The 11,723-nt window shown below is 57.3% G+C and overlaps 5 protein-coding genes across 5 annotated transcripts; 3 read left to right on the top strand and 2 right to left on the bottom strand.

Moving 5' to 3' along the window:
• Window positions 1–712: 712 nt before the first annotated feature.
• Window positions 713–2,218, top strand: E0L32_008736 (uncharacterized protein; the record flags this gene model as incomplete). The annotated part of the gene is made up of 1 exon (XM_031143623.1): window positions 713–2,218. The coding sequence occupies one exon, from the start codon at window positions 713–715 to the stop codon at window positions 2,216–2,218; it is 1,506 nt and encodes a 501-aa protein (XP_030992042.1).
• A 641-nt stretch (window positions 2,219–2,859) lies between these two features.
• On the bottom strand, window positions 2,860–4,074 carry E0L32_008735 (uncharacterized protein; the record flags this gene model as incomplete). The annotated part of the gene is made up of 1 exon (XM_031143622.1): window positions 2,860–4,074. One exon carries the CDS (start codon window positions 4,072–4,074, stop codon window positions 2,860–2,862), a length of 1,215 nt encoding a protein of 404 aa, XP_030992041.1.
• A 1,537-nt stretch (window positions 4,075–5,611) lies between these two features.
• E0L32_008734 (uncharacterized protein) lies at window positions 5,612–6,761 on the top strand (the record flags this gene model as incomplete). The annotated part of the gene is made up of 3 exons (XM_031143621.1): window positions 5,612–5,655; window positions 5,700–6,638; window positions 6,692–6,761. 3 exons carry the CDS (start codon window positions 5,612–5,614, stop codon window positions 6,759–6,761), a joined length of 1,053 nt encoding a protein of 350 aa, XP_030992040.1.
• A 652-nt stretch (window positions 6,762–7,413) lies between these two features.
• Window positions 7,414–9,979, top strand: E0L32_008733 (uncharacterized protein; the record flags this gene model as incomplete). The annotated part of the gene is made up of 3 exons (XM_031143620.1): window positions 7,414–7,530; window positions 7,579–9,764; window positions 9,841–9,979. 3 exons carry the CDS (start codon window positions 7,414–7,416, stop codon window positions 9,977–9,979), a joined length of 2,442 nt encoding a protein of 813 aa, XP_030992039.1.
• A 599-nt stretch (window positions 9,980–10,578) lies between these two features.
• E0L32_008732 (uncharacterized protein) lies at window positions 10,579–11,602 on the bottom strand (the record flags this gene model as incomplete). Its single annotated transcript, XM_031143619.1, has 3 exons — window positions 10,579–10,903; window positions 11,002–11,303; window positions 11,492–11,602. 3 exons carry the CDS (start codon window positions 11,600–11,602, stop codon window positions 10,579–10,581), a joined length of 738 nt encoding a protein of 245 aa, XP_030992038.1.
• Between the last annotated feature and the right edge of the window lie 121 nt (window positions 11,603–11,723).

Here is an 11,723-nt window from a genome sequence, read left to right as displayed (position 1 = left end):
AGGTGCGACACCGCCCAACGTACGATTCACTGTCCATATAAATATCATTATCCAGATATTTTAATAGCACCTTCATATACGTATGTCCGCAATTCACTTGTGTCGTGTGAAATCTTAGGCTTCCTAGCACATAACCAAAACGTACCTAGGTAGCCCGCCATTCTCGAATGGCCGGACCGAATCCTTTATTTGGGCCCCTGTCGTTAACATGCAGCAGTGCTTATGTACACGACATAGCCATTCACCCTTTGACGGCACACTCCGCATGACATCACAAAGCTCCCTGCGGGGAGACCAGGATTCAGTGTGGGGTTGGAGGGATTGTCGACGAGCATCCCTGCCCGAGACGGCAACTCCTTTGCCGGGTGCCCCGCGACTCGCCGGTAGAGGAAGCTCGGGAGGGTGGTGGAACGTAGCATTCAAGCAAGTGGTCTGCTGGTCTGCTGGACCACGCGGACCTCTCGGTGCAATCAAACTGTGCGCTGCTGACCATGATTCATCCTGAGATCCAGGAACAGGCTTGCAGCTATCCCGGCTCTCTGCGGGGAGGAGAGGGGAAGCTCTGTCTTGGTCCTGGGAGAAAAGGTTTAATTGAACCATGGGTCCGTGATGAGCAATTTTGCCGGTACTGTACCGAGGACTTTTCACCAGGCTTGCTTCTGCACAGCTTCTGTCCTTGCTAGCGGTCGCTCCAGTTCGCGGCATATTCATCATGCGTCGACAGATGGCCCTGCAGCTGCCTCTGCTGGCACTCACAGCAACCGCGTCGCTCGCCGCGTCGCCTGCTGCACAACCGCCAGCTTCATGTCCAGACTACGCCGAGTATTCCAAGACCAAGCACCCTCCGTACAGCTCCGGCCCGCTCCAGCTTGGATACATGCGCCCGGAGCCTCAATGTCGCACATTCAACTCGTCGGACGTGGGGGATATCCTCAAGGACATGGAGGGAGCCATCGCCAACCCGGATCTCTACCGCTTCTTCCACAACGCCTACCCCAACACGCTCGACACGGCGATCCGATGGCACGGCGTGGCGGCCGACAACCCGGATGAGGAGCTGACGTTTGTCATCACGGGCGACATTGACGCCATGTGGCTGCGCGATTCGGCGAACCAGATGCAGTCGTACCTGCCCGTGCTCAAGCCGTCCGACTCGAAAGACAGCATCGCGTCCCTCTTCAGGGGCGTGATCAACCTGCAGGCCCGCTACCTCCTCGCCTCGCCCTACTGCAACAGCTTCCAGGCGCCCGCCGAGTCGGCCATCCCGCCGGCCGTCAACGGCGCCGCCAAGCAGGACGCCGTCAAGCCGCCGTACGACAACGCCACGGTCTTCGAGTGCAAGTACGAGCTCGACAGCCTCGCGGCCTTTTTGCAGGTCTCGTCACAGTACCTCGACGCGACGGCCGACGAGGGCTTCTTCGCCCGGTTCGCCTGGGCGAGGGCCGCGCGGGCGGTGCTCGACACGGCGCGCGCCATGACGCGGCCCACGTACGGCGAGGACGGCCGCGTGCTCGAGAACCCGTACACCTTCACGCGGGACACGACGCGGGCGACCGAGACGCTGGCCAACGACGGGGCCGGCAGCCCCGTCGCCAACGGCACGGGCCTCGTGCGCTCCGCGTTCCGCCCCAGCGACGACAGCACCATCTTCCAGCTCCTGGTGCCTTCCAACATGATGTTCTCGTACTACCTGCGCAAGGCGGCGGGGATCGCGACGGCCGTCGGCGAGGCGGCGCTGGCGGGCGAGATGACGAGCCTCGCGGAGCAGATCCGCGACGGGATAGCGCGGCACGCCGTCGTGCGCAAGGGCGGGCCCGACGGGCCCAAGGTGTTCGCGTTCGAGGTCGACGGGTTCGGGTCCGCGGTCGTCATGGACGACGCCAACGTGCCGAGCCTGCTGGCCGCGCCGTTCTGGGAGTTCGACAAGGGCGACTTTGCCGAGATCTACGCCAACACGCGGCGCGCGGTGCTAGACGAGGACGGGCCGGACGGGAACCCTTACTTCATGAGGGGCCCCGTGCTGAGCGCCGTGGGGGGGCCGCACGTCGGGCCCGGCAAGGGGTGGCCCATGGCCAGCGTGGTGCGGATACTGACGAGCGACGACGACGGGGAGATCACGGGCGTGCTGGGCGAGGTGCTGCGGAGCACGGACGGGATCGGGCTTATGCATGAGAGTGTTGATGCGTTCAATGCGAGTATCTGGACACGGCAGTGGTGAGTTTTTCCTCGACTCTTTATTTTCGCGTTGTTGACTTGGCGTGTTACTGACGAAGTGAAATAGGTTCTCTTGGGCGAACGGGCTGTTTGGGCAGATGATTATCGATCTGAAGAAGAGGAAGCCGGAGTTGCTGAAGCAAGGGTTCAAATGCAAGAGGAAGATGTGATGACTTGCGGCTAGATCGTGTGTTTTGCGCGGTAGCCAGGGTGATCGAGCAGATTGACGAACGCTGTCGATTCGATCTTGAATAGGAAATAATGATTAATGCCAGCTGTTTCAATGAGCGAAGGCTCTGAAGACAAACTATCAGAAAGGGTGGTGGTACAGGTAGTCAGTCGCCCTGGTGATGTCTCACAGTGGTGTCTTGGGCAAGCGACTCATAATGCAGACGTTGGCTCGTTTAATGTGGGTGATTGTCAGGCAGGCATTCAGCATGAAAGGGGCTGGATTGTCACAAAGGCTTGCATATTCACAACAGGCAACTTGGTTTACAGAGGTATGGGCTTTATTGCAAACTCCTCAAAAGGAGAGCCTATCAACTGCAGCAATGCACCAGGCATGCTATCTCTCCTCATTTCCCATGCCTCGCAACAACTCCTATTTTCTTCCAACACCATCCTAGTATAACCAGCAGCCGCGATTCAAGCCTGAGCTGCTGCCGGAGCAGCTCCGATGACGCCCTTGACGCAGACCTGGCCCGCCGCCAGCTGTTGAGGCACGGCGTAGCCAAAGTTGCAAAGACCGAAGTAGCCAGGCTGAAGGCAGATGATCGCTCCCGACTCGGGGCACGGAACAGCCTTGGGGTCGTGAGGAGTATCTGTGGGACCTCCAGCTGCCGGGGTTTGCTGAGCAGCGCTTGTGGCAGCAGGCGAAGCAGCAGAGGTCGCCGCCGGGGGAGGGGCGGAGCCCGCTGGATCCTTGGACTTGGTCGCAGAAGACAGGGTGGTAGCGACCGAGCTTGGGACGTTGGATGCGGTCGGAGGGGCGGATGCAAAGGAGTCACTAGCAGTCGACGTCGTAGTCATGCTTGTGCCACTACCGGCGGGAGGTCCCTGCGATGAGCCACCCGAGTTGCTGGTGCCGCCAGTCGAGCCAGATTTGAACGTGTCGGGGAGGACGCCAGCCGGGCACGAGCCCTGGCTGTCCAAGGTCGGATGACCGTAGAACTGGCCAAACTTGCCCGGGTTGGGGAAGCCGAGGACCGAGCCTCCCTCCTTGGTGGTGCACTTGCCAGGGATGTTGGCCACGAAGACGGGCGGCAGCTCCTTGATGAAGGCCTCGTCGCCCGAGCCGCCCTCGATCTCGACGGGCGCGCAGTTCATGTACATCTCTCGGTTGCCGATCTTGTTGAACCAGGTCCAGGCGAAGATGGCCTTGCCGTTCTTCATCTCCTTGGGGATGGGGACGTAGAAGTCGCGGACGCACTCGGTGTCACGGTCGTTGTTGCAGTGCGGGCCGTCCTCGCGGCCGTGCGGGTCCTTGCCGTTGGTCTGCAGGTTGCCTGCGGCGGCCTCGCCGGGGCAGCCGCCGATGATAGAGTAGATGGTGTGCCAGCCGGACGGATCGGAGGGGGCCTGGTCACCGTAGGCGACGGCGAACTGGCAGGAGCCGCCGCCGTGGATCGCGCTGCCCAGGAACTTGACGGTCTGGGTGGTGCCGGCGGTCATCTTGGTGACCTTCTCGGCATGCTCGGTGCGGCCCTGGCAAGGGAAGGGCAGCTTGTCGTCCAGGGGCCAGGTCTGGACGAGAGGCGCGGTGTCGAGATTGTAGGGCTGCGGCTCGATCATGAGCATGTGGGCCTTGGTGAGGCTGGTGCCCGCGATGAGCGCGGTCTGTAGCACGTTGTACTTGTGCATGATGAAGGCTCGTGATGGATTCTTTCTTGTGTTGCTTTGTTGGCAAGTTTCGATGAAGTCTTTGGGTTTTTCGAGGTCAATATGACGTTGTGTCTCTTGGGGCAAAGAAGAGCTGATCTCGCGAGCGGGCCTTTATACTTCGGTTCTGGGAACAAAGCGAGGAAGTGTTGTTGGTGTAGTGATCTTTGTTTCTCGAGAGGTGAAAGAGGAAGCTGCTGGACAAGAAGCACTGGAAAAAAGAGGTTGAACCGCGTCGTGCCCGCTGTTCACCGGCTGGTTTGTTGACAAAGAACAATAATGTGGGAGGCAAATTAGTCAGGAGGTCATTGAGACAGTAAAGTGAATGACTGTGACGCGTCTGAATGGCGCGCTCGACCTGGCGTTCAATTGTGGTACCAAACAATGGGCGCCTCTTTGTTCAGTAAAATCTCAGACTACTTTCAAGAATATGGAGAGTTCAGAACGCGTTCAGCTTGTGTTCAAACTTGGCTCTCTTGGTACAGCTCAAGCCCGATACGGCAATAGCCTCGTGATAAGCCCCATCCCTCCAGAGATCCTCTCTGCCATGGACTGCTTTTGTTTCTTATTAGCTCAGAAAGGCAGAGTTCAGTAGTCCCTTCTCAGCAGTCATTGAATTTCAGTGACCAGGCTTGGTTTACTGAAACGGTTTGGTTGATACTAGCATCAACAGAACGCCGCCTTGCCCAACGCCCTTCAGTAACCTATGATGACGCTTTGCCTTGCAACCTCTGTGCGACGTGATAACCACCGCTCCACCTGCTGTGTAAGAACTGCAAAGACTGTATGGCTTGGAAACGGATGGGTTTGAATACGTTGCAGAATTATAATAACTTGCACTTCATGACAATGTTACACATGAGTTCAAGTCACACCGAGTCAAAAGCACCATCCCAAGATCTCGAAGTCAACTTTCCGGGTTAAGATCAAAGGTTTGGGACTAATGTCGCATAATCTACTATACTCAGATGTGCATTGTCTCCCTTGAACAGACTTATTGTTCAACTAGCTTGAATTTGTCTCCAACATATGTTGAACGAGATCAACTGCATGACGAGCGGACCAAAGCGTGGAATAACGATATCGATAGCTGGAATTTCACAGTTCATCCCTTTTGCTACGCTTTTCCAGATCCTTTATGCATACCAACCGTATTTCAGTACTTACATCGATGCGTGGTTGACCATATTGATTGGTGCGCTTGCAGAGCATGCTACCCACTCGCATTCGGCATCGGTACTTCAAGGCCGTGGGGAAATATTCCGTCCATGTACTCCCTTCCATAAATGGAAACACATCCAACGTCAAATACGGCTTTGCTTGTGATGTATCGCGTGTTTCCCCACCTGCCCTGCCTTTCAGGGGATCGTGAATGGTCGACGGAGCAGCCGGACCGAACTACGGATCACGAGATTCTAAACCGGCACGAATTATTCCGTGGTGCGAATGAATCTGCCATAAGTGCTCCGCCCACAGCAGTTGATGATGCCTCTTCTAACGGATCAATACATCAACAGCGATGATGAGCGACCATTTTAAAGAGAAGGGAACTACCGCTGGTTTGTAAGATGGCCTTTCGACATTGACACTTTTGGGCACAATTGCAGCCTTTATCTCGCCATGCTCTCAATGTGGAAATTTCTGGTGGGCGTTGTGCTTGTCGTCACTTCGGCAACGCCGGGTGTCAGTGGCGAGTACCCCAACCCGGGACGGGTGACGGGCGACACGGCAGTGCACGATCCCTCTGTCGTAAAGGCACCAAGCGGTTCATACATACTGGCATACACCGGTGCAAACATTGGCCTCAAGACATCGACCGACCGCACCGCGTGGCACAATGCCGGGGCTGCTTTCCCGAACGGAGCGCCGTGGACGAAGGCTTACACCGGAGGCGATACGAACCTGTGGGCCCCGGATATCTCGTACCACAATGGGAAGTACTATATGTACTACTCTGCCTCGACGTTTGGCTCCCAGAAATCGGCAATCTTCCTTGCCACGAGTGCCACCGGTGCGTCCGGCTCGTGGACCAACCATGGGCTGGTGATCGAGTCCTCATCGGCCAACGACTACAATGCCATCGACCCGAACTTGATCGTCGACGCCTCTGGAAAGTGGTGGCTTTCCTTCGGCTCGTTCTGGACGGGCATCAAGATGATCTCCATTGATCCAGGCACTGGCAAACGTACGGGCACGAACCTGCTCTCTCTTGCCAGGCGCACTGAGGCAGGCGGTGCGATCGAGGCCCCGTACATCACTCGCCACGGCAACTACTACTACTTGTGGGTGTCCTTCGACAAGTGCTGCCAGGGTGCTGCCAGCACGTACCGCATCATGGTCGGGCGGTCGACCAGCGTGACCGGCCCGTACGTCGACCGTAGCGGTAGGCAGATGCTTCAGGGAGGCGGTACTGAAGTTATGGCAAGTCATGGATCCATCCACGGACCTGGCCATGAAGCTGTATTCACGGACAACGATTCCGATGTGCTAGTATACCACTACTATGCCGACAGCGGAGCATCGTTTCTGGGCATCAATCTCATTCGGTATGATTCGGACTGGCCTGTAGTGTATTGAAGAGCACGGTCTGCTCCACCAGCCTCGATGACTACACAGCTCGTTGGATTGTCAGTCAAGAGGTTGAGCTTTCCGGAAAGAAAAAAATCTAAAGAAAGTATGTACGCAATAGCTCAATGCCAGACTTACAATTCATGTGGTCCTGTGTTCCCATCATTCTTGGGACCTGATCTGTCCAGTAGCACCGAACTCTTCAACTCCGTCTCTCCAAGTGCTTACAGGGTCTGAATGGAATTTTATCTCAATGAATCATAATTGAACACCTTTGTGATTGATGCTGTTGACCATCATCGATCAACAACCCATTGATACCTTCGGGCCTCTTCCAAGTCTGAGCCGTGGATGTGTGCTGTGGGAAGAAGCAATTAGGTAAGCCACCCTTGCTGCCGGGGGCTTGAATTAGTGGCGATTGCCACAGCTCCAGTGCAAGCTTGCCCCGCAGCAGCTTGCTGAATGACGCGGGGTCCCACCTGCAGCCTAGCCCACCTTTCTGAAAGCTCAGGTACCGTCCCTGAGGTGATAGGAAGCGGAAAGAAAACACATGGAATGAAAAGCGCAGCTTTGCCTCCAACTCCCATCCACAGCCTCTCCAGGGCACCGTCGTTTCTGCTATCCCATATCACCACCTCACCTTGGCACTCTTGCCCAGTCATCGTCCCAGGCTGGTTTGGACCTCCAGGCGAACAGCACCACCTCCTTCGACAACCCACAAGCCAAGTCCTAGCCGGGCTTTGATCGGCAACGATGGCTTGCCCTCACCTCGCCTCTATCTGTATGGCATTCCGTCTGTCCCTCATTGACTCTGAAATTTGGCTGACACAGACTTCTTTGGACAGCCCTGAAGCCGCCGACTCCAAGCCAGTCCGTCTATCGTGAGGATTGTACACAATGCTTTGACTCCATCGTAAGCTTACACGGCCTCCCGCCACTTCCTTGACCACGGCTGACCAGAGTCTTCAACAGGATGACCCCGACGGCCTCGACGTCTGCCTGCAATGCTTCAACGGAGGCTGCGCCGGTGATAGGCACCATGCCAAGCTCCACAAACTCACCAGCTCCCACCCGCTGGCCCTCAACATCCGCCGCACCCGCAAGAAGGTGGTCCGCGACGAGCCCCCTCCCAAGATGTCCAAGCTCGCCATCTCCGCCGAGACAGAGGCCGACAAATACGATGCAGCACTTGCTGTCAAGTGCCTCGAGTGTAACACGGAGCTGGACAAGGACGACGCCAAGCTGGCCCCCATCGTCCAGGCTATCATGACGGCAAACACATTTTCCAAGAAAGAGGAGGTCAAGGCGTGGGAGCAGGAGCTTACGTCTTGTGAGCACATCCTCACCCTCCAGCAGGATGAGCCGCGCAAGATTGCCTCGCAGGACCTGGGCCACTGCTCCAAGTGCGATCTCAACGAGAATCTCTGGCTTTGTCTGCAGTGCGGCGCTCTAGGCTGTGGCCGGGCCCAGTTTGGAGGCGTTGGCGGCAACTCGCACGCTCTGGCCCACTCCCAGGAGTCGCACCACGGTGTTGCTGTCAAGCTGGGATCGATCACCCCCGAGGGCACGGCGGATGTCTACTGCTACACCTGTGACGAGGAGCGCATCGACGACGACCTGGGTCTGCACCTCGCCAACTGGGGCATTATCTTGGCGGAGCGGCAGAAGACGGAGAAGAGCTTGACCGAGATGCAGATTGAGCAGAACCTGCGATGGGACTTTTCCATGACCACTGAGGACGGCAAGGAGCTCAAACCTGTCTTTGGTCCTGGTCTTACTGGCCTCAAGAACCTAGGAAACAGCTGTTATATGGCGAGTATCCTGCAGTGCCTCTACGATTTCCCTTCCTTCCAGAAGCGCTACGGCGAGGTTACAGAGACTGTCGCCCCGGACGTTTTAGATCCAGCGGAGGATCTCGATACCCAACTTCGCAAGATCGGTGACGGTCTCCTCTCCGGACGATACTCGAAGCCCGATAGCGATGTGGTGGCGTCGGAGCACTCGCCCGAGATGCCTTACCAGAGGGGCCTCTCGCCCAGCATGCTCAAGCATCTCATCGGTCGCGGCCATGCTGAATTCAGCACTATGCGCCAGCAGGACGCGCTTGAGCTTCTACAACATCTGTTCAAGCTCATCACCCGATCGAAACACGCGACTCCAGCAGATGATCCTACTACAGCCTTCCGTTTCGCCATGGAACAGCGCCTGCAGTGTCTCAGCTGCAAGAAGGTCAGGTACTCGACGACAGAGCAGGACAGCATCTTTATCGACGTCCCGCTCGAGAAGTTACCGGCCACAGAAGGGGATGGCAACTCGCCGGATGCATACAAGCCTGTCACCCTGGCAGAGTGCTTTGACCGTCTCACCGGCGAGGAGGCTGTGGAGCTGACATGTTCTGCATGCGGCAGCAAGGATGGGTACACCAAGCGCACCATGTTCAAGACATTCCCCGAGGTCCTGGTTGTCAACGCGCGCAAGATGGCCATTGTCAACTGGGTGCCCATCAAGGTTGACGTGCCTGTCATTGTCGGAGACGAGCCCTTCCTCTTGGATGCCTACATGTCCAAGGGTCAGCAACCAGATGAAGAGGCATTGCCCGAGGACGCGACGTCCGGCGGTGGCAGTGCGCCCGCTTTTGTTCCCAATGCTGAGGCGCTTGCTCAGCTCGAGGCGATGGGCTTCCCTCAGGTCCGCTGCGAGAAGGCGCTGCATGCCACTGGCAACAGCGACGCCAATGCTGCCATGGAATGGCTCTTCCAGCACATGGAGGATCCAGACATTGACGCACCGCTTGACTTGGGCAGCAGCAGCGGTGGTACCGGCGCTGCTTCGACCGCCGACCCCGAGAAGATCGAAATGCTCGGTGCTATGGGATTCGGCGCCCCGCAGGCCAGGAAGGCACTGAAAGAGACGGGCGGTGACGTCGAGCGGGCCGTTGAGTGGCTCTTCAGCCACCCCGACGACCAGGGCGACTTCGACGAGGGCGGCGAGGGTGCTGCGTCTGGCGAGCCTAAGGAGAAAGTCCTCGCTGGATCGGGCGACCTGCCCGCGCGGTTCCAGTTGCAGAGCATCACTTGTCACAAGGGCACGAGCATTCACACTGGGTAGGTGATCCCCTTCCCCCTTTGTATTTGTCTTTGCATTTAAGTTTTACTGACACTCTGGCCTTCTGATATACAGACACTACGTCGCATTTGTGCGCAAGCATATCGGCGACAAGGTTGCGTGGGTGCTCTTCAACGATGAGAAGGTTGTCGAGGCTGTCGATGTCGATGAGATGAAAAAGTTTGCCTATGTCTACTTCTTCAAGAAGGTCTAGATGTGGTGGCGTTCCGGACGGATGAGATTGGGGAGTTCTGCAGGTTCAGTGGGTGGCAAGCATTTGCTAGGCGTAGCTCAGGATTGTGGCGTGCGGAAGTAGACGGTAGGAACGGAACGAAGGGGGCGTTGTTTGCATCCTCGACGCCGGCGCTGTCGAGAGAGGTGGATTGCATCAGTCGGTAGCATGGCGGCATTGTCCCGTGCGGGAGTTGGTGCGAGAAGTCATAGCAGCCATGCAACGAGAAATTTCAAAATAGGTACATGATCGGTTTCAAGTCGTGTCTCATTATTACAAGCTGGTGGTCCAGTGGCGACTTTGTCTCTGTGAATCTGCCTATCCGGAAAAGATCTCCTCGGGACTTGTTCTAATCCTGCATATATACACTTTTCGAATCGTAAGTATCACACGCAAATCCCCATACCAAACGCCGAAACCCACGCACTCTGCGGTGTGCTATCCCTGCACAGCAGCCGTGCCCCTTCTTTGTACGTGTCAAACAACTCACTCATCCATCGATGCCTTGGCTGCACATCGCAGCCGACCGCTCTTTTGGACCTTTATGATTCTACCCCCTCCTCTCCCCGTGCCGCGTACGCTCAGTCCGCGAGGCGGTAGCTGACGAGGGTGTCGACGCGGTGGCTCGACGTGCTGAAGCCGCGCAGCTGGACGCGCTCGCCGTTGGCGATCTCCTTGGCGTCGCTGTCGCCCCACTCGACGGGGACCTCGGAGTCGGCGTCGGCGTAGACGAGCACGTTGAAGGTGCAGTCGCCAGCGAGCTGGGGCAGGAAGGTGACCGAGGCGGTGATCTGGCGGAAGATGGCGGCGATCTCGGCCTGGATCTCGGCCTCGGTCTTTTCGAGGGGCGGGGAGGAGGAGGAGGCGCTGACGCCGGCGGCGGAGGGTGCGCTGCTTGGAAGAGGACTGTATCAGAAGGCGTGGTAACAGGGAGAGAGATTGCGGAAAGGAAAGGGGGATAGTGTCAAGGCAAGGGAATGAAGGGGGGGAGAGAGGCGACATACCCCGGGGCCACGTTCTCCTGGTCCGCGGCCTTGGACGCCGACGACGACGAAGACTTGCTCTTGGATGAGCTCTTGGGCTGCGCCATGATCTGCACGTCAAACTGCCAGCGCTCGACGTGCTCGCCCGTGTCCTTGTTGGTGATGACGATGACGAGCTTGCTGATCTTGCCGCCGACCATCCACCGGTCGAGCTGCGACATGATCTTCTTGATGTAGGCGCGCACCTGGTCGTCCGACGAGACGAGCATGTTGAGGCCGTACTTCTTCACAGGGCTGAAGTCCTCGGCCGGGTAGACGCCGCGCTGGAATCTGTCGCACGGGGGCCTGGGGTTAGCACTGAGCAGGGGTATGTCGGACTGTATTCGCCGAGGAACGTAGGGAATGAGTATCGTACAATATTGTGTGTATTGAGTATTGGAACTGCAGTTTGCGTATTGTCAGCCGCTGTCACTGTCCCCATCTGATGCATCCGAGGCCAAAAGCGACTCACGAATTCTGCGACGAGCTTTGCGCTGCCCTTGAGCGACAGCTTGTGCACCTTGGACTTGTCCTTGTCCTTGGACTCCTTCCGGTCTTTCGACTCCTTCTCCGGTGGCGGCATGGTTTCTTCTGCGATCCGTCAAAATGACCCTCGGCTGGAAATTCTCGCTGAAAATCGTATGCTTTCGCTTCAATGTCGGCACCTTGTTTGTTCACGTTGTCAATCACTCGTTCTGGTTGTG

The sequence above is a fragment of the Thyridium curvatum genome, assembly GCF_004353045.1.
Source record: "Thyridium curvatum strain D216 chromosome Unknown NODE_59_length_275895_cov_82.984335, whole genome shotgun sequence".
In the NCBI taxonomy this organism is placed as follows: domain Eukaryota; kingdom Fungi; phylum Ascomycota; class Sordariomycetes; order Thyridiales; family Thyridiaceae; genus Thyridium; species Thyridium curvatum.
Note: the sequence above shows the minus strand (reverse complement) of the source record. Positions and strands in the feature narration are given on the sequence as shown.